A 21,360-nucleotide genomic window follows, 5' to 3' on the forward strand; every position below is an offset into this window, starting at 1 on the left:
CTCTTTCTTCTTAGGTTTTAAAAAGTTGCCAACATTTCAAATTTAGACTTCACATAAAAATTCATATTCCTGGCTTCCCTGGTGGTGCAGTGGTTGAGAATCTGCCTGCCAATGCAGGGGACACGGGTTCGAGCCCTGGTCCAGGAAGATCCTACATGCCACGGAGCAACTAAGCCCGTGCGCCACAACTACTGAGCCTAAGCTCTAGAGCCCGTGAGCCACAAGTACTGAGCCGCGTGCCACTGCTACTGAAGCCTGTGCACCACAACTACTGAGCATGCGCTCTAGAGCCCGTGCTCCACAACAAGAGAAGCCACCGCAAGGAGAAGCCTGTGCACCTCAACGAAGAGTAGCCCCCGCTCGCCACAACTAGAGAAAGCCTGCATGCAGCAATGGAAACCCAATGCAGCCAAAAAGAAATAAATACATATTTTTTAAAAATTCATATTTCTAGTAGCTCCAAAAAAAATCCAGAACCTCTAGTAACACTAGAGCCAAGTTCCTATATGACAGCAATCTACTGCCTCCTCTACAGGGGCTGGTGGTCTCTTGTTTGCCGCAGTCCCCATCACGCCTAAGGTCTCCCTGACATTGAATCCAAGTGGCAGGTGCTACATATTTGTGCTTGCGCTGCTGTTTTCTCGTTATGGAGTTAAAGGGAAAGTGAATGTTTCTATCAAAAGTGGGAAACTAGGAGGCTGACCAAGAGTTCCATGTACTTCAAGAAATATGGGAAAGAGCATGTTTCTTTGTGGAAGTGAAGAGCCTCCTTACAAGTTTAATACGCAAAGAATTTCTAAGTAAAAAGAATACAACCTAAATGCCCTGTGAAACAGACCACAGCAGTCCCTGCACTGCCCACCTCACTCAGTCGTGTCCCTATTGCAAACGTGAAGGCATCCAAAACAGAGTCTCCTGGACCAGATGTCTCCAGAATGCAAGGGCACTCCCAGCTTCTTCTCCCATGAGGGCTCAGAGCGATCTTTCTTTTGTTCTGTTCTGATGGTTTTCCCAGCAAAGGCAGAGGACTTGGGGGATTCTGAGAATCTCCTGTCACTTGGTGGGGGGTCAGTTTCCTTCTCCCAGAGCTGTGTGGGTGTTTAACCCCATGGGTGGTTTCCTTCCCGAGCTGGGAGCACCACCAGCGTTTGGCATACCTGTCAGACCTCCACTGGGCAGTTGTGGGGTCCAGTTCAACAGGGGGAGGGGGTCTGAGGCAGCCCTGTGGCCCTCCACAGCTGGGCCAGTGTCCCAGTCATTGGGAGGGCAAGGAAGGTAGGGGGTGGGGTGGAACCTGGGAAGGCCATGGTGGATGTTGGCCAGGCCATAGTGGTTGCTCAGACGCAGGGCTCCTCGCCCACGGTCAGGAAAGTGACCTGCAGAAGGTTTTAGAGATTGGCGGGGGTGCGGGGGGGGGGGGGGGGTGGGGAAAGTAATTTGGTTCCCACCAATGTTTGGAGAGCCATATGCCAGTACCTAGAAGTTCCCAGAGCTCAGGCCTGGGCCAGTGGGAGACTTAGGTGACTAAGCCAGGCCTAGAAGGGGTGGGGTGCGTGCTGCCTGGAAGGGGAAACTGAGGACACCATGGAAAGTGTGTGATTCCTTATCTAGCCACGTAGCCTCGCCTTCCCATGTCTACCATGGGGGGAAACCGGACCTGCCTCCCGGGGCTGCGGGGAGATAATTAGTCCTTCTAAAGAACATCGTAATCCCCAAATCAAAGGGGGTTCAGAGCTGCAAACTCACTTTACAGCGAGCTCTGTCAGCCACGGGAGCACTCGCCGCAGTGGGTGGGCTCTGATTTGCAGACCCTCCAAGGAGCCAACTCCTGCAGGGCTTGACTGGCCTAATAACTGCTCCACCCACCCACTCCGGGGACCCCAGCTCCTGACCTCCCCTGGGAACCACCTCACCTGCCATATGGCTGTCCAGAGGGGTGTTCATAAGTAGCACTGAGCACGGACAGGGTGGGGATTCCTGATGCCCATTTTATAGATGGGGAAGCTGAGACGGAGGAAGTGCCCCCCAGCAGTTTACAACTTCCTCATAGGTATGGACCATATATCAGTTTTCCTCCCCACAGGCACAGCCATTGCGCTCAGTACTGTATGCACTTAAAGAAGGACTGGTCACACAGTACAGGTGAGTGAAGGAAATGTCCCAGAGCTCCCAGCCCTTTTCCTGCCCGCTCTTTCCGCCCTCTCCCGGCCACTTGCTGGGGCTTCAGCTCTTTAGCAAGGCTGTCCCAAGGGTATCAGAAGAGTGGAGAGACACATGCAAACTGGGGTACCAGGCAGCTGTCCCCTTGATGCACACACTTGCGGTTTTCAAAGACCTGGATTCAGGCCCGTCACTCCCGACCCCTGTGACACTGGCCATCTTTCTAACCCTGAGTTTCTCCAGAAATGACCATTCTGGGGATGCTCCAAGCGGCCAGAGCCGGGCTTACAAAGGGGCGACGCGGCCCTCCCCCTGGCCTTGGGGCGAGTCTGGGCGCCGCGGAGGGGCCGGGGGCGGGGCCGGGGGCGTGGCGAGCGGCGGCCCTCGCCAGCCCGGAAGGAGCGGGAGGAGGAGCCGCGCGAGTGAGAGTCGTTCCCACGTGAGAGGCTCGGCGGCCGAATTCTTCGTGTGCGGCGGCCGCGGACCTCCCGGCGTCCGGCGAGAGGGAGAGACCTGGTCCGGCGCGCGCGCGCGGGCGGGCGGCGGGGCCGGCGCTCGGCTGCGCCCCGATGCGGCGGCGACCCCGGGGGCTGTGAGCCCGGCGCCCGCCGTCGGAGCCCCCCGCGCCGCCGCGGGCAGCGCCCCTCGGGCACGCGGCATGCGGGCGGCAGACTCTGGCACCTGGGAGCGCGTCCGCCAGCTCGCGGCTCAGGGCGAGCCGGCGCCTTCCTGCGGGGCGGGGGCTGGGCCGGCGCGCCCCCCGGGACCCGCAGCCTGCGAGCCGGGTGCGGACGCGGCGGGGCCCGGCGATCGGCCCCGCGCCGGGGCGCCCTCCTTTCGAGCGGATGGCGACTGCAGCCAGCCGGGTAGGTGCGCGCCGGGAGGGGAGGGCGGCGCGGCCGCAGGCCGGGGGAGGGCCGGGGCCTGGCGCTCGGGGGCGCTCCCGGCCGGGATCGGGCCGCCGCTCGTGGCAAAGTTCTCGCCGCGCCCTTGACCCAGAGCACCGGACGGGGTGCAGGGGGAGGCGCGCGGGACGCGGAGTTAGTCTTCAGCATGAGGGCAGGGGTTGTGGGGCTCCGCGGCTTTCCGGCAAGAGCCCCCTAGAGAGTTGCAGAGGGAGGTCAAGGCCGAGCCTGCAGGAGCCGTGCGATCCCGCGGCGCTTGGAGACCCGGGTTTGGGCCGTTTCCCGCGCCTGATCTGGGAAGCGTGGGAAAGGGGCCAGCCTCGCGCGAAGTTGGGGAGGCCCCCTGTGACCGCACCTGTAACCCACCTGGCAGCCCCATAAAGTGCCGAGGGGAGCGCTGCCTTCCCGCCACCCCTCGTAGAGGAAAGTGAGGGCTCGCATTTGCTAGGAGCGAAGAGATTTCTCGTACACTTGAACGACTAAGGCAGAAAGAGAAATCGCCGCGGAGGAGACACAAATGCAGTGGTCTAATTGTGCATCGTTGGCTAATCCGCCCCAAGCGGAGACCAAGCGGAGAGCCCCGTTTGAGTGTTAAAATGTTCCGAGTGGATGCGCCCGTTCCATTCTGTTCCGGGCTCAGCTGGTCCCTCCCCGCTCAAGTTAGGTCATGGAGGGTGGGGCACAGGAACCCCTGGATCCTCAAGATTCCACAGTAGGAAGGTGGAAGGGCTTCCGAGAAGGGCCTGTCATCATCAGTTTCAAGTTTGAATACTTCTTCCAGGAAAAATGGGGGGGGGGGCACCACATGATTATTCAGTATTTCTTGAACACCCAGTGTGTTCCAGTAATTTACATGCAGTGTCTTATAATCTTATCACCACACTGGCAGTGAGGCTGTGTTATCTCCAGGAAGATGAGGTCAGAAAAAGCCGGAGTTTAAGGGACTTGCCCAAGCCCCGAAGCCCTGAAGCCATGGTACTGGAATTTCAAATTTTGGCTGTGGATTGACACCAGAATGCCTCTCCCAGGCAGCAAGCTTACCAACTGGGAAACACCAGGCTTATTTACCTAATAATTATTTCTTTCCTATGAGAAAAAAGCCAACTGCCAGGCTCCCTAATTCCAGACTGCCTGTATTGGTTTCCCCAGGAGATGGAATCCTGAGCGTCAGAGTTCTAGCCGCAGGGGCTGGGACCACCAACCAGCTGGCTCTGATTAGCTGAGCTGCCACTGGTGTCCTGGAACAACTGAGGTCTTGGGTTACCAAGGTTCTGGAAGAGGGACCCTGAGGCCTGGAAGGAGCTTGAGTCCCTGGGTGGTTGGCTTAGGGGCTGGGTCTGCTGGAGACAGTCCCACCTCCTCCCCTGTTGCACAGAGCAGTTAGAGACCAAGACAGCTTGGTGTGAAACAGAGCAAAGATGCAAAGAAGAAGCAAATGGGAGGGCTTGGGCAAGTTGCTTGATCTTTTTGAGACCCAGTTTACCCATCTGTAAAGTGGAGATATTAATAATCTCAACTAACATTTTGATCATTCAAAAGCTCATGTCTGGGTGAATGGATAAAGAAGATGTGGTACATATATACAATGGAATATTACTCAGCCATAAAAAGAAACGAAATTGAGTTATTTGTAGTGAGGTGGATGGACCTAGAGTCTGTCATACAGAGTGAAGTAAGTCAGAAAGAGAAAAACAAATACCGTATGCTAACACATATATATGTAATCTAAAAAAAAAAAAAGGTTATGAAGAACCTAGGGGCAGGATAGGAATAAAGACACAGATGTAGAGAATGGACTTGAGGACATGGGGAGGGGGGAGGGTAAGCTGGGACAAAGTGAGGGAGTGGCATGGACATATATACACTACCAAATGTAAAACAGATAGCTAGTGGGAAGCAGCCGCATAGCACAGGGAGATCAGCTCGGTGCTTTGTGACCACCTAGAGGAGTGGGATAGGGAGGGTGGGAGGGAGACACAAGAGGGAGGAGATATGGGGATATGTGTATAGCTGATTCACTTTGTTATACAGCAGAAACTAACACACCATTGTAAAGCAATTATACTCCAATAAAGATGTTAGAAAAAAAAAAAAAAGCTCATGTCTGCAAAGCACCTTGCCTGGGTCATAGTTGATGCTAATGAATGTAAGTCGTCAGCTTTACTTGTGGGGCACCTGTTAGTGCCCCCATTGACTCAGTTTCCCATTAGGATGTGATGCTCTCTGCTCCATCTCTACCCTCCTGAACTGTGTTGAGATGACATTTGTCTTGTCTTTAAAATACTTCAGTGATCCAAGGCTGACTGTTGGGCCAATGGAGGCTGTTATTATGTACACAGGTAGAAGAGGGCTGGGTGGAGATAAATAGGTTTACTTTGTGTCTATATAGACTCCACTTGTGTATTCATAATAACAATATCCTAATGACATGGTGTAGCTGAGAAATACCTGTCTCTGAGGTCTGGGGGTGGTTCTTACTCCAGTGGCCCTCATGGTGTCCCTTTAGGGCAGAGAGCAGTGGAAATCTCTTTTCCTGATCTACAGATGGCATCACTGGTGTGAAACAAGATCAAGCCAGCAGCAGAACAAGAAAGTTCTGAGTTCTCTCTACCCTACCACCCTTCACCCTTTTTTGGCGTCTGGCTCTTAAAGTCCAAACGCAGTTTCTGAGAAGGTCTGTGGCAGCTGGCATTGAGGACAGCGTGTCGTGGACACAGGTGCTCAAAACCATTGGCTGTCCTGAGGGGTTTTCCTCTGGGAGGTCAATGGGAACTCTTTGCGCTTGGAAACGCAAGCTGAAATTATTGCTGAAATAAACCTTTTAGCCAGGCTGTGAGGTGACTCACCCCAGGATCCTAGCACATTAGTCCCCAGCCTAATGCGAAGCTCGGTTTAGGGAGCTGCAAGAGTGCTCTTTTGGGTGACAGTGTCTGGAAATTGGCACTTTCAGGAGTTTGGAGAAGGGGAAAGAGAGATGCTTGCTTGGCGGGTTGGAGGCTTAGCACCTTGACATTGCTCGTGGGGGATGTCCTGATATCGGAGCTCCGGCCTCCAGGGTGGGGCCACTTCCAGGGGAGGTTACCATTTGCGCCTGGACTAGGGAACAGGGCAGGAGATGCAGAAATTAGACACAGTGTCGGTCTGCACCTGGTTCTGCCCCAAATCTGTTTGACCTTGAGAAACTCTGTTAACTCAGTTTCCCTGTTGGTGTGGTGGGAATGACTCCACTGGAGGAGAGATTGTTCCAGAGCCCCCACAGAGTGTTCAGGTGATCACTGAGCCTTCTGAGACTGAGAACGTGAATGATTCCCTCTTTGATTGTCCCTTCATTCAGTTACATTTCTTGAGCATCTACTCCTGCCAGGCACTGTTGTAGCTGCCAGGGATGTAGCAGCAACGAGACAACTGCAGCCCTTGTTTCCATGGAGCTTATCTTCTGTGGGAGGAGATTTCCAGTAGGCAAATACACACAGGATGTGTCAGGGGATGGTAAATGCTATGCACAAAAAAAAAGCCAGGTGAGGAGTTAGCGTGATGGGAACGGGTGCTTTTTAGTATTTAGGTAGGTGGTCAGAGGAGAATGAGGTGAGGTATGTGGGTGCTGAGTCCCTAAGGCAAGAGGATATTGCCGGGCGGCTAAAGGAACCAAGTCATTTTTTTTTTGGCAGTGTGACTTGTGGGATCTTAGTTCCCCGACCAGGGATCGAATCGAACCCGGGCCCCCAGCAGTGAGAGCGCTGAGTTCAAACCACCAGACCGCCAGGGAATTCCCGACCAAGTCATTTTTTAAAAGTTGTTGGTAAATTAGTATCTTCGTAGACTGGGCATATCTGAAGCCTACCCAGACTACCTTCCTTATTAGTCATTTGAGTTCTTATCTCCTCTTGCCCCTTCCCCTCACATGAAGTCCCCTGGAGGAGGGGACCACACCTGTGTTTCTGTGTCCTGGCTTCCATCCTGTGGCCTGCCAGGGGCCAGGCTTGGTGCTAACCAAACGCCGAGCTTTGTCTTCATCAGTCAGCCCTTCTGCAACCCAGGGGGAGGTGCAATTGCTCATTTCATCCACAGATGGGGAAACTGGTGCTCAGAAAATTAGTAACTTGACTAAGATCACACAGCTAGTAGATATCACAGCCAGGACTTGGCCCCAGATTGTAGACCTCAAAGCAGTGTGAAAAGACCTTGTCTTGATCTTAAGAAAGTAGACTCATATTAAGTGTCAGGTCCATTTTTCCTTTAAATTTTTATCTCTTAAAAAAAAAGTTTGTCCTCTCCTTGATATTCCTTGGTGTAAGCAACTCAAGCATTTGCTTATCTTTGTGCCTTTAGCAATTTCCTCACTAGGTCGGCTTTGAGTTATCCCTTCTGTAAAGGATTTCTGCTGGGTTGGTGTGAGGTTGAATCTCCCCGTTGGAATCGGGAATGCTCTTAGAAAGTCACCCACTAGGACCACGAGGGTCTATTGTGAGCCTCCTCAGTAATGGGGTGGGACAGAGGTAATTGGGGGCTTGGCTATTCTCGACAGTCAGGAAGGAAAGTCACTACACTTGAATATATTTCCGATTGGTTTCCCTTGGGAGGTTTGCTGTGGCCCAGCCCCCTCCACCCTGTGTGACTGCTCACAAAGGGGGACTGAAAGTTCCTTCTGCCAGGGCAGTGAGTGCAGGATACCAGGTTTGGAATCAAACACAACCTGGTTTGAATTCACCAGCTCTACTGCTTACTAGCTATGTGTCCCCAAGCAAGTTAGTTAATGTCTCGAGCCTCAGTTTACCCATCTCTAAAATGGGATCATATTACCCACCTCAGAGTTGTTGGACAGGCATCTGTATGGTTAGCATCCTTCATACCCATGGGGCCTGCTGCCTACCTATGCCATAAGGGGGAGGGGAAATTCCCATTTATCCAGAGTCCAAAGGACTTGAGTGTGTGTGTATGTGTGTGTGTGTGTGTGTGTTTATGTATGTGTGCGTGTATAAAATTTTTTAAATATTTGAAGTTTGAAATATTGGGATTTGATGAGACAGGTGGTTTTGAAGGAGTGCTAGCCTTCCAAGTCATCAGAAAGGCCTTCTGAGTCATCAGGAAATTTCCAGAATGGTCTTTATGTTTTGTGTAATATTCCAACTTAGTCAACTGGATAATTTGCTAGAACCCTGCAGCCATTCTGGAGAAAGAAGAGTTTACTCCCTTTTCAATCATCTCAAGAGCCACAGGGCACGCATAGCCCAAGGAAAGTAGCAAACACACCCCAGCTCTAGCCTTTCTCACCTGTGACACAGCCAGTTGTCAAAAGTGGAAAATCAGGCACATTGGCGTGTGTACAGATTTTAGCCCCAGCAGATAAGCATACCAAGTGTGTCATTAAAGCTGTCCAAAGTGATCACCATGGGGATCCTGTGTTTGCTGTGAGTCACTAAGGGCTATAAACACTCCAGAGAGGATGGCAAGCCGTGGTGACAAGGTGTGTGCGTGCAGGCGTGTGCAGTTATTTTTTATGAATTTACTCTCCGTAAACGCGTTTCGTGTTGAGCACATCAGATGAGTGCCTCTCCGGGAGGGGAAACGTCAGGATTGCCTCCTGTTCACACAGACCACCCCTTCTGTTCCCCTTGGGGTAGGCACCCTGAAGGTGGGGACTTCAGGCTTTCTCTTGTCTGCTGTTTGGATGCCTTCAAGAGAAGCCAGTTAGAAGACGCTGACTGTGGCAGTTCCTCCGAGCCCTCACCAAATGGCATTAGCCCAGCAGGTGCTGTCGCAGCCCCAAATTTGGAAGAAATTAACAGCCAGAAAGGTATGACAGGTATGTGAGTCCCGCCTGGTGTCCTGGCCGTGAACTGGGTGATGCTAAGCCTGGGCTAAGGAGAAGGGGAGTTGGTGGATTCAGTGGTGGAGAACCTCTGATTGCGTCGTGCTGGGCGTTGGGGACCTCTTCGGGGAACACCCACCGCCCGGTGGCCAATCTGCAGGTGCTGACAGCTTCGTCTTTTGTCGCTGCCCGGATTTGGAGTCTGGCTTGGTCTCCCAACTAGTTTGGGCTGTAACTTTATCACAGGCATTGTGTTCCGTACCTTTTAATTGTACAGAGGCTTCAGAAAGTTCTCCCCGGGGGCCTGGAGAGAAGTAAAAACAACAGCTGCTCGTTCCTGTATGCTTTATTCCCTCACCTTACGGCTCAGCCTTGCCGGTGCACTATTAACTCTGAAGTCCTGTGTTCCCCGGGGCAGGGAAGAATCCGTATTTCTTTTGGGTAAGGTCCTATTAATGATGAAGAGTCACTTACTGAGGGCCACCCAGGAGCCAAGCACTTTGTCACCCGCGTTCCTGTTCATCTCTCCCGACCCCTGTAAGGCAGCTGGCATTCTCCCCATCTTACTGGACAGACAGTTGAGGCTTAAAGAGGTTACACAGGTTATAGTAAGTGACTTTTCCAAGCTGCCGTGCCGGCTGCCTGCCCCACTGCTTCTTCCTTTTGGTTTCATTCATCAGCTGACGATTCCCCAAGAGCCAGTGGGGCACCAGGCAGAGGCTGTGGTGCTCAGAGTCATGGGATTTTCTCATCTTTGGCACGCTGTCATCCAGTCAGCCAGGGGCAGCTGGGAGGGAGGGCCCCTGGGGCCCAGAGCTGCTCCCTTGGCTCCAGCAGACTTACCGCATGCCTCTGGCCCAGCCAGAATCCAAAGAGGCCGGCTGGCCCGTGATGGAAGACTCGACCCTGGCCATTTGGGAACCTGGAATGCAGAGCCCTGAGAGGGAAACCTCGGCAGGGATGGGGTCAATTCAGTCCCTCTCCAAAGCGAGGGAACTGAGGCCCAGAGTGAGGAAGGGACCGTACTGCAAGGTGTCATGTGGAGTAGTTTCCAGGGTCAAATGTGAAAACTTACGAAGGCACTTGGATGTCTTGGCAAAGCTGGGCGTTCTCTCTCTTCACCCTCTTCCCTAGCTCCCTCCTGCCTTTTGAAGGGGGCCTCAGACTTTGGGGATCACATCCATCCCTGGCATTCCCTGTGGGCTCCTTCCTCCTGGGCTCTGAAGTGGACATGGATGCCCGCCCCCCCGCCCCCCCAAGCTGGACTGCCTTCTTCGGTGTGGGTAGAAACGGCTGCCCTGGGTGGAGTCTTTCCTCTCTTTTGTACCCTGGGAGAGACCGGGGGAAACCCCTTTTTACAGAAGGGGAAATGGGGGCACGGTGTGATCTCTTTGGGCCAGAGCTGTCTGATAGAAGTCTCTGCCTGTGCTGTCCTATATGGTAGCCATTGGATTTAAAATGTAGCTAGTATGACCACAAAACTGAATTCCACATTTTATTTGAAAGGCCACATGTGGCCAGTGGCTACTGTATCCGCTGGTGCCGGCAGCCCTGAGTCAGGGCTTGATACCACAGATGTGTCTGGGGCCCGTCACAGCTCATGAAGCCTGAGGTGTGTTTTTCCACTGTGCTCGTCTAAGGCTCCTCCATGTGGTCTCTGGACCGCCTGCGTGAAAATCACTCAGAGCTTGTGTGGTTTTTCAGTTCCTGGACCCTCTACCGGACCTGGACAGTCAAGTATCTGCAGTGGTCCCAGGAATCTGCACTTTAAACTCGTCACCTCCACCCGCAGGTGACTCTGATCTTCTCTGAAGTTTGAGAACCACGGGCTCTAGCATGTTCCATCTCTACTCCTGGCGGTCTTCCCAGCCTGCAGTAGCGCCTCGGTACCTTTCCGCCTTTGTCCCCCACCCCAGCCCCTACCACCCCACTTCACGCACCGGGCCAGGGGCTCTCAAGTTAGGGTGCCAAGACCCGCAAATCAGCCTCACCTGAGAACTTGTTAGGAACGCAAATTCTCAGCCTGCCCCACACCTGCAGAATCAGAAACTGGGGGTGATCCCCGCCATCTGGGTCTTGACAGACCCCTCAAGGTGATGCTGACGCAGCTTCAGCTTGGAACCAATCCCTGAGCAGGACTGCTCTAGGAAGCTCCTGCCACTTAAGTTTTTCCCCCAAGTCTTTTCTGTCTTCTCCTCCCTCTCCCCCTGCCCTTCCCTCTTCCCCCTTCCCTCTGTACCCTGGCCTGTCTTCTCACCAGCTGCCAAGAGCTGCCGAGACCCTTCCACACCCAGGGACTGCTGGGAGTGTGGCGAGATGATCCCTCTGGCTTGCACAAGGGCCTTCGGGGACCCGGGCCTTACCCAAGGGGTGGCCATCACGGGGATGTTGCGGGGAGGCAAGCAGAGCGGTGGCCAGCAGCGCCCTCACCCCCATCTTCTCTCCCAGCGTCCCAGGTGGTGGCCGCCTGCCCACCCTGTGCCAGAAGAGCAGAGGGCCAGATGGGCCCATTTCCCTGGGGCCCCCTCTTGGGGCAGGGCCCCTGCTGCTTCCCCTGGCATCCATCAGCCCGGAGGAAGTTGGCACGGCTCACAGCTGTGCTCAACAGACAGCACTTGTCTATTTCCTGTCTTCCCAGCGTTTACAGAAAGCAGGGGAGCTGGAGGCCAGATCAGACGTGACCGTGCTACTTATCCGCTGTGGGACCTTCCTCGTGCAGGTCATTCCCCTCTGAACCCCAGTTTCCTATTCCGTGAAATGAGATCCATAGTGCCAGCCTGGCTTAGCTCCCAGATTTGTGGTTGCTTTTTACCCGAGCCCTTGGATCTAGAAGTGCTTTGCACACTCGGAGGAGGCACCTTACAAAGGTGGTTGGTACCACCTCAGTGCTGGTGAGGGCAGACCTGTGCCTCGGGGAACCGACTCGTCCTGGTTAGCTTGGAACTTTCCTGGTTTCAGCACTGAAAGTCCCGCATCCTGGGAAACCCCACAGTCCCAGGCAAACCAGGACAGTTGGTCTCCCTATCTGTACCCCAGTGGCTTCCAGACACTCAGCTTTGCCAGCCACGCTCAGCTGCTTTTGCCATATGGAAAGTGATCCCCTCCCCGACCCTGCCCTCCCAGAAGTTAGGGCATCAACTACCTGACTCCTGACCCCCTCTACCTTTGCTGATCGCGTTGACCTTATGTCCCTGCCCTCACTTCCAGTTCACTTACGTCTCTGGGCATCGACCGATGGCCTGGATTACCCACCACCCAGATTCCAACTGAGCATGTCTTTATTAAATCACATTTGCCATTTGTTTACTTATTCGCTCACTGGATAAATACTCATCAGACCCCGACCGGGTGCCTGGTGCTGACAAGCTGAGCCACGCCAGCTCTGCCCTCGTGGCGCTTACATCCTGGAGGGGTTTTCTGTCTAGAACGCCTAACTGGAGCAAGAAGGATGCCCTTCCTCAACCTCTCCCTGCATCCAACAAAGCTCCTGGTTCATCCACCTGGCAGGTGTTGAGTACCTACTCGGCCTGGGTGTGGTGCTGGGAGCCGCGAACAATGTCAGCCGCTCTCCTGGCTCCTGTTAAGGGGCTCAGGGTCTCCTCACTGTCCCATGAACCAGCCAGCTCGTTCCCACCCCTCACCTTCTTCTTCTCTTATGGCTTCACCCCGTACAAAGTCCAGATTCCATCCTGTCCTGGCCCCATGCCCCCTTCTGCACAGCCTTTCTTGCTCATTCCAGCCCCTCCGTGCACAGTCCTGCGTTGCCGTGGGCGGGTCATCTGGAGACCAGGTCCTGCAGGAGCATTTCGTGAGCCTTACGTGGGGCCTTCCTCCTGAACTGGACCCTCGGAGGGGGCAGGGGCCACAGGGCGCCTACACATCTGCCTCCCTCTGTATGCCTGGAGCACACAGTAGGCTTTCAGGAAACGCTCCGAGCGGGAGGAAACACGCAGACATGAATTTCTCAGCTGGAAGAACCTTAGGAGACACCGAATCTGGCAGATGTATTGGCGCACCTTTGGAGGAGCCTCACCTGGCAGGTAGGGCAGCACCTGGAGAACACCTGCAGCCCCACCAGTAATTGTTGGGGTTTGGAGGGGTCAGGAAATATATCCCTCTTTCCTTCTGGAATTTGGGACCCGCCAAAAGATAGAGACAGAAGCGGGACAGATAGAGCATGTGGCCTGGGCGCTGCTGGCCCCGCTCCCCTGCACGGGACCCCGTTCTCAGGCCCGGCAGCCACAGGCCCGGATCCGATGACCTAAGATAATGAGTCCATTGGGTTTTACTCCTGGCCCTTGTCCTTTGTGTCACCTGGTCATTGTATGTCCATAAGCAAGTGGACAGTTTACCTTTCAGTTTCCAGAATCTTTGAGCGTGGTAGAGCCCCCGAAGTTCTTTTGTTCGTTTATTCTGCAAATAATTATGGTGCACTTGTCTGGACCAGAATCCTTCTTAAGTATCAAGGATATAGTCGTAGATAAAACGGTCCTGCCCAAAACATAGCCCTCCCCTCGTCATGCTTAAAGTCGAGGATATTTTCAGAAAATCAGACACCAAAAACTCTTTCTGTGTTTCCACTGTCATTGAAAACTTCCTGAAATGCCCTTTTGCTTCCCCACCTTGGTCAGCAGGGCGGACAGAGCCTGGACAACTCCCTTTTTGGAATTAGGCTTCTGCAGACCTTTCGGGTCCTAACTCAGAAGCTGAGCATCTTAGGACAGGTGGTTGTACTTGACCCTACAACTCCCCCTGCTCACGTGTAAGAAAATAAGAAGCCATTGCATCAGGGAGTCTCTTCATTGTGTGCTTCTTTGTCCTCAAACCTAAGCCAGGATCCTAGTTAACTGGGCCTTACGGCTAGCTGGGACCTGGCTAGAGGAGGTTTGATTGTGTGTTTGGGCAGCCGCAGGGGTGTTTGAAATGACCAGCAGCTCCTCTCCCTTCTCTTCCCTCTGGGCTCTTGGTGTCGACATCAGTGACTTCCCCCAGAGGCCGTGTGTCCCTGTGTGACCATCTCTCCAAGGTGACTGGGCTTCTGGCTGGGGCCAGCCCTGATGACCGTGGGCCAGAGCCCCACCCTCTTGCTGTCACCGAGCCAGCTCCACCCTCCTGCTTCCTGGGCTGACTTGCTGGTTCTGTTCTCTGGGTTCTTTTCAGAGACTTACTGTTTGCCAGGTGGACAAACCAGCGTTCTGAGTAGTTGTGCACTTAGAGGCACCCTAGCTTCTCCCCCACTCCCAGGGGAAACACTGAAACACCGTAAGGTTCTCGTCACTTACGTGCACGCGTGAAAATCATGCAGGGGAGAATGATCGAAGGACTCCTGCTTTGCAGGGTTGCCTGCATTAAACAACCAAAATAAATTAGGTACATTAATCACCTCATTTTCCAGATGGAGTAACTGAGGCACAGGGAGGTTAAGAAACTTGCCCCAGGCCGTAGAGCCAGGAAGCAGAAGAGGTGAGATTCGACTCAAGAGTCCAGCTGGAGTCCACAGTAGCCACCGCTCTCCTGTCCCTGCTGCAGCATCACTTGTGTCCGTCCTGAACTGTGGCAGAGTCTGAAGTGAGGAATAACAAAGGGACTCTGTCCCTGAAGGTGCCAGACGCACCCCTCTGTCCAGGCCCAGCCCTGGTGGGGAGCTCCTTGTGGCTGCCTCCCTGGGCTGGGCAGGGTCCTTGTAAAGTGTGAGGCTCATGGGGCAGCTCTGCAAAGTCCAGCCAGAGGCTCAGGTGTGGCGTGCTCCAGACATCGCTGACACACAGCCTGTCTTTCTCAGCGCTGTGGGTTTCCTGCGTCTCTTGGCATTAACATGTTAAAGATAACAGAGGTCATAGGAGGGTTTGGCTACTCTCTCTGTTCACCCTGTGAGATATGGAGGCATGATCGCCAGCACCCAGGCTGGCATCCGAGGCTCAGAGAGTTTCATGCTTAGAGCTCGGTAACTATTTGTTAAAGAAAAAAAACTAGCTTTGTATTGTTTGCACTTCTTAGTTTCCTACTACCTGCCCAGAGAGTCATGTAGTTACAGGAGTATTTGAGTTGCAAATGATTTGAGTTCCAAATGAAACACTACTGGAACTGACTCATAGAAAGGGAAATCAGTAGCTCCCCATAACTGAATTGATCAGCGGTAGGTCAAGCTTCAAGCATAGCAGCATCCGGGGGCTCAGATAGTGTCATCTCCCAGCTTTCCTTTCATCTGTTTGGGCTTTATCCTTTCTAGTGGCAAAAATGACCCCTAACAAGTCTAAGCAACGTTCATCTTTCTTGGATTCCAGTGTAGAGAGTCCTTTATTCCCAGTATTTCTAGCAAAAATCCCAGGACTGACTCTCGTTGGTTTAGCTTTAATTATGCAACAGCTCTGAGCCAATCACTTAGTCCAGTAGCCAGGAATGCACTGATTGGCAGGCCCAGATCATGTGCCCTTCCTTAGAATAGGTTGGGGTAGGGGTTGTGAACTTCCAGGGAAACACACTGGCTGATAGTGGGGTGTTAGGCAAAGGAAAGTCAGGGAGAGTATTCATCCCGAGGAATGGAAGCTGGGAGGCAGATGTACAAGCTGTTCTCTGCAGAATGTGAGCTGATTCCTTCAGCCAGTGTGTTTGTGTGTGCCCGTCGCTCACTAGGTGTGAGATTCAAAGGAAAGCCTTAGATGTAGATGCTACCTGTTAATTATTTTGCAGGTTTTCTTGAGCATCTACCATGGGCCAGGCCCGGTTCTAGACCCCTGTGGAGGAGCTAGGCTCTCTCTTTTGTCAGTTGTTCCTTCTGTCTCCCCTTTTCCTTCCTTCTCTATCTTCAAGAAGCAGCTGGACTCTTGCTGTCTCTCACGTTCCTTCATAGTCTCCTGGGCATAAGTCATCACGACCCCTCCTTTCTCTCCCTCCCATCCCTCTGTTTAAGCTTTTTTTTTTTTTTTTCAAATCACACCTGTCCCAGGCGGACTTGCAGGAGGACCCCTGGATTGTTGGCTTCCTGAGTATGGGGCCTGGGTGGGCTTGATTTGAGCACCCCGCATACAGTGTACCTGCTTCCCTGAGGACCAGCATAAACGCGTGCTGTGATGGCCCCCTCGCCAGCCTCCTGCCACGTCCCTGGTATTGCTGAGTATACCGAGGTCAGCGGCAGCAGCGAGGGCTTTGGGCCCTCCAGACAGCATCTGGCTTCTCTCAGCCTTCCCGTAGGAGTCAGATTTTCTGGGCTGCATCGCTTGGCCATCTCCCTGGAGAGCACTGACTGCTTCCCTCTGGAGATGACCTGAATTCATAGCATACCCAGCAGGCAGATGCTACCTTCTCACAGCAGGGCAGGGAGTGGGCAGCCTGGGAAGCTAAGAATTTAGCAAAAGGGCATGGTTGGCCTGCCTCTGCACCTGGTGTTGTTTAGGGCATAGGTGCGGGCTCCCCATTTCATTCCATATCAGCCCCAGGAGGAGAGCGAGCCTTCACACTAAGACAAGTCCCCGGACCTGGAGCCCTAAATGTAGGGACGTTGGAGACCGTGTACCAAGTGCTCGGGGCCGTGGAGCCAGACTGCCTGGGTGCAAATCGTTCCCAGCTCCTTAACCCCTCTGAGCCTCAGTTTCTCCATCTGTAAATTGGGGGTGCTATTCCTATCTAGTAGGGTTTTGTGGGGATTAAATGAGATGGCCCATGCACAGGGCTTTGCATGGTGCTTGGCGCATAGTAGGTGCTCAGTAAACATCATTTATATTAGCCTAATGCCAAATGGGCACTGGAGCAATACAAGGCTCACCGGAGAGATGCCAGTTTGCACAAGTCCAGGGTCAGTGATCTGCAGGAGGTAAAGTCTTTGGAGCGAGGTGAGTCTTGTCGAGGAGACATTTTTTGGAGATGGCATCTGCTAGTGCTTTGCTCCCCAACTCAGAGGCAGCTGTCAGAGACTTACAACTTGTGAGAAGCCCACACCGGGGTCCTTAGGGACACTGCTTCATCTTCCCAAGCCTCGGGTTCCTCATCTTGGAATGAGAATGAGGGAAGCCACCCGGCAGGGCCTGGTATACAGTGGGTACCTAGTAAGTGGAGTGGTGGCTTTATTAATACGTCATCTCAAATGGGTTGCAAATAATAAAATGATGTTTGGGAAGCGTGGGGTCTGGCTGGCGTGGGCAGTACTGGAGGTGCCTTTCCATAGAGTGGGGGGGAGTGTGGGAGGGCGTGTGCCCACCGGGCACTCTTCTGCCTGTTGGGATATTGAGTCCTGGCCATGACTGAGCTTTTACTTTGTTCTCCATGGCATACGGTCCAGATCCGGGCACTGTGCCTAGCAGTGATGAAGGGAGGTACGTGGTTGGGGGTTGGGGAGCAGAGGCCTTGGGGAAGGCCTAGGGCTTCATCCCCTCACAGCATCAGGACTGCCAGGTTCAATGGCAGTGGCTGAGCCTTCACCCAGCCTGGCCACCCCCAGAGAGGGCCCTGCCTTCCGCTGCAGGGTTCCCTGCCTGGGGTGTGCTAGTGTTTCAGAGCTTACACGGTGGCGCTCGAGTCAAAGGAGGGCTGCTTGTAAAGACACAAAGGCAACCTCAAGAAGTCCAAGGCCAACCACGTGGGGTCTGGCACCAATGCTGGGAGCCTGGAGCAGTGCCCTCTCACTCCATCCCGCCCCTTAGGAATTTCCAAGGATTCTCCCTAACTGCCTGCCTTGCTTTACTGCTATGCCAGGGCGTCTGCTCTTGCATGACCTTTCAATCTCTGAAATGCCTGGGAGACAGAGAATCTGATTGGTCCCTGCCTCATCAATAGTTTGTGAGACCCTGGGTCGGTGACTAATCAGTCAGCTGCGTCTGTCAGGGTGGGCGGGCTACCTGTATGCAGCATGGAGCTGCTTCCTTCTTGGGCTGTGGGAAAGTGGTTAACTGAGGGAGACAGACGGACCCATCGAGTCCAGGACAGGTGTTCCTCCTGAGCTGGCACTCCTGCAGGGACTGGAAACGTACTTCCTCTCTGGCAGCCCTGACAGTCTTTGATTTGTTTTAAGCGTTCACTCCCTGTTACATTGAGCCCCAAATTGATCTCTTTGTAGCATCCACCTTTGGCCCGTGTCCTACCATTTGAGTATCTTAACACACTAAATCTATTTCCTTGACATGCTAACCCCTCTGACATGAGAAGACAGCCACCGTGGCACATGAACCAGTACACCTTCCTGCACCAGCTTCCTTTCTCTAAGCATCTTTTTTCCCAGCCAGGGCAGAGCAGATTGTGCTGGGGAAGTTGGAGGACAGGATAGCTTGCCTTGATCCGCCCAGCTTGACTAGCCTTTGACTCTCATCTCCCACCAGGAGCCCTTTGTGAGGGCAGAGAGAGCTGCTGGAGCCCGAAGCTTCCCTTGCACATCCAAGGGAAGAATGTTCCCCAGACTGAGCTGTGTTCCTGGCTCTCCTGATGTTTGTTTAAGAGGACTCTGCGGGAGCCTGAAGACATCAGGCGGGCCCTCCTGGCAGCAGGCAAGGAGAAAGGGAGCTAGAAACTCCATGGAATGCTTTTAGGGCAGGTGGGGCCGACACAGTAGCCTAGGCCAGGCCAGGGCTGTGGAATTAGGACGCAATTCTGCAGCCCACCCTGTACCACCCACCCCTGCGCTGGCAGCTCTTAGGTCAGAAGGAGCCCCGGAGACATCCAGTGACAAGGTCACATACTCCTTTTGGGATCCGTAAGCAGCATCCATGGCCAAACAAACAGCACTTGCCTCTTGGCAAGAGGGTCCTATCAACATCTGCCTGCAGCCAAGAGATCACAAAAAGAGGAGGGTGGACAGAAAAACAGTACGTTAAATGCCAACCCCTTGAAAAAGGAGATTGAATTTCTCTGCCTGGAAATGTTTAACTTGAGTCAGCCGCCTCCCTTCCAGACCAGGCCAGCCTGGGTTGGAGGTCTGGTTTCCGCCCCGCCACTTCCCCCAAATTAGCTTTTTGCAGGTGTGCGTGCAGAGCAAATGCTAATTTGGAAGGAGATTTATAGGTTTCTCCAGAGATCAGGAGCAGGAACAATTTCCTGGGCAGCGGGGTTATCCTGGGTTAATTTTCATGATTACTGAGAGGATCTTAGCTGAAGACTCTTGGGCCCTGCCTGCCCATGGTCTCTGCTGAAATCCGTGCTGTCTGCTCACCTGGAGAAGGGCCAGAGGGCCACTGTCCCCTCGTCCCCTGCCTCCTGGGTTTGGGCTTCACTGCCTGGGGTCTCCTGGCTGAAGAGTAACCAGAGCTCACACGGGGGTTTGTTGTGGATTCCTGGAATGTAGGCAGCTATGTGCAATCTGCCACCGGGGAAGGAGTGACCTCACGGGCCTGGCTGGTGAGCCACCTGCAGTTCCAGAGGGATGGGACAGCAAGTCCACAGCACACGGGACTTTTTCTTGTTACAAGTCGAGTCACAATGCTAACACCTGCTCCTGGTTAGGACACCTGCTTCTTCAATTGGCTTATTTTCTGCTGCTTTGCCCAACTGTGGAAGCAGTTTTGAAGCATCCACAAAGTGCGGGGTGTGTGTGTGTCTTGTGTACACCCGCACTGGGCCAGCCCTGTACACCCCGCCACACGTATCCATTCTCCTTCCCCTCAGACAGACTCAGTGAGCCACACTGTTTCAGGTGTGTCAGGAAAGATGTGTGTGGAAGGCCCAGATATTCCAGGTTTGATGTTTGTGGACTGGGGAGAAGAAAGAAGAAAGATCTAGCAGTTCCGCCCACCAGAGTAGGGCAGGAGGAGGCTGGCTTATGAGAATAAAATACAGTCGACCCTTGAACGACATGGGTTTGAACCGCTCGGGTCCACTTACACGTGGATTATTTCAATAGTAAATATTACACTACTGTACCATCTACGGATAGTGGGATCCACCAGGTTACGGAGGGCAGACTGTGAATTACACCCCAGTTTCCGACTGTGTGGACAGTGGGCGCCCCTATCCCCTGAGTTGTTCATGGGTCAGCTGTCTATAGAACAACGAAAAGTCTTTGACCTGCTCCAGACCATTCACGTCCAGTGTCACCGCTCTCATTCTGTTCATTCCTTTATGCAAGCCGGATGCTTTGATTCCGCCATGGCCAAGCCTAGAACCTGCTATTCTTTAGTTGGAGTCATTTTCTCTTGGGGTGCGGGGAAGGGGCGTGGAAGAACACGGCTTCAAAGAAAAGCATGTTTGGTCTTGAAAGCACCTCTGGCCAGGAGAGCGCGGTCCTAGGGGAGCCACGGCCTGATCTAAGGCTTCCCTTGCCCCAAGCTCATGCCCTGGGCTAACCTCAGCTCTGTGGGCGCTTCTTGGGCTTAGCTCGTGGGTCAGGGCTCTTCTAGGTGCTGCGGCACATAATACGCGGCTCCTGCCAGGAGCTGCTCCAGAAAGACCTAGAAAGATGCCATTCTGTACAAGAGATTTCCTTGTCTGGGCTGACAGGGTCATTTGTATTCCTCCAAGGACGACAGCCTAGGCTCTCTGGTCACCATCAGTGGAAATTCTGCCTCGCCTCTCTGTCCTCCTACTTGTTTTTAAGACCGAGGGGCCGGGACACGGCTGTGTGTTCTGTCGAACTGGGGGTGAGCCCTGAACCCGTGCGCCAGTGTCAGGGGGGCAGTGTGGTGGTGGCGAGCCGTGGGGTTTTTCCAACTTACATTTTTCGAATAGTTTTCTCCTCTGCTCTCCCAAGAGGCCGCACGCGGAGTGCAGTGAGCGTTTGACCTTTGTGAAATGGTGGAGTGGGCCAGACAGACGGGGGGGAACGTTTGGTGGCAAGCTGGCGGCAGCTCAAAGCAGGAATTCAAGCTGCATCTCTGCCTTTCTCAGCCCGTAAACAGGCGAAAGTGAGGGGGACGGGCGGCAAAAGAGAGGGGGGGGCTTCGTGCTTCCAGATTAGGATCTCGTGGGCCACTTCCTCAGCAACAAGCCCCCAGCTGCTGGGAGCCCCACTCTGGGGAATGTTCTACCTGGAGGTTCAGGTCAGGAGTTTCCAGGAGAAGCCCCTGGGGATCCAGGGACAAGGCTGCTGGGCAGGGGCTGGTCTCAGGACCAGAAGGCAGTGGCTCCTGGGAGGGGGAGGGGGAAGAACCAGCTGGCACGTAGCGCTTGGCCTGTGCCAAGCACGGTTCTTTTATGCGTCCAGTCCATGCGTGTGTCTATATGGACTCTGTGTGTATAGTCACTCATTTCATCCTCACGACAACCCCGTAAGATGGGTACTGTTATTGCCCCATGTTACAGGTAAGGGAACTGGGGCAGAGAGAGGTTCGTAAGGGGATGGGACTCAAACCCAGACCAACTCGCCCCCAAGGTGTTTCCGGCCACTTAGACCACGCTGCCTCTCAGCCCAGGTGCTCAACGAGCGTCTGTCGAAACCAGAAGTCAGATATGCAGCTTCTGCGTGCAGGTTGCGTTTTCCCATGCGGGGAGAAGTTCTGTCCACAGATGTGGTAACTCAGGGACTTGAGTTTGCCCTCCTCATCCCACTGCTCTCCCTTCCCCCCCCCC

At 53.8% G+C, this 21,360-nt stretch overlaps 1 protein-coding gene across 7 annotated transcripts in view; it reads left to right on the top strand.

Annotated features, from left to right (window-relative positions):
• The window catches only part of KAZN (kazrin, periplakin interacting protein), a 1,128,675-nt gene that overhangs the window by 964,765 nt on the left and 142,550 nt on the right, over positions 1 to 21,360 (top strand). Inside the window, exon 1 of one of the 7 annotated variants that reach the window (XM_057554487.1) lies at positions 2,584 to 3,026. The exons of 3 other annotated variants lie outside the window; for them this stretch is intronic. In XM_057554487.1, the coding sequence (XP_057410470.1) occupies positions 2,819 to 3,026 (208 nt within the window). In that variant the 5' untranslated portion in view covers positions 2,584 to 2,818. Of the gene's footprint in view, positions 1 to 2,583; positions 3,027 to 8,587; positions 8,869 to 21,360 lie in introns of those variants that run through there. 3 more of the 7 variants (XM_057554502.1, XM_007174942.3, XM_057554511.1) reach the window with 3 other exon arrangements.

This window comes from Balaenoptera acutorostrata, chromosome 1 (assembly GCF_949987535.1).
Source record: "Balaenoptera acutorostrata chromosome 1, mBalAcu1.1, whole genome shotgun sequence".
NCBI lineage: Eukaryota > Metazoa > Chordata > Mammalia > Artiodactyla > Balaenopteridae > Balaenoptera > Balaenoptera acutorostrata.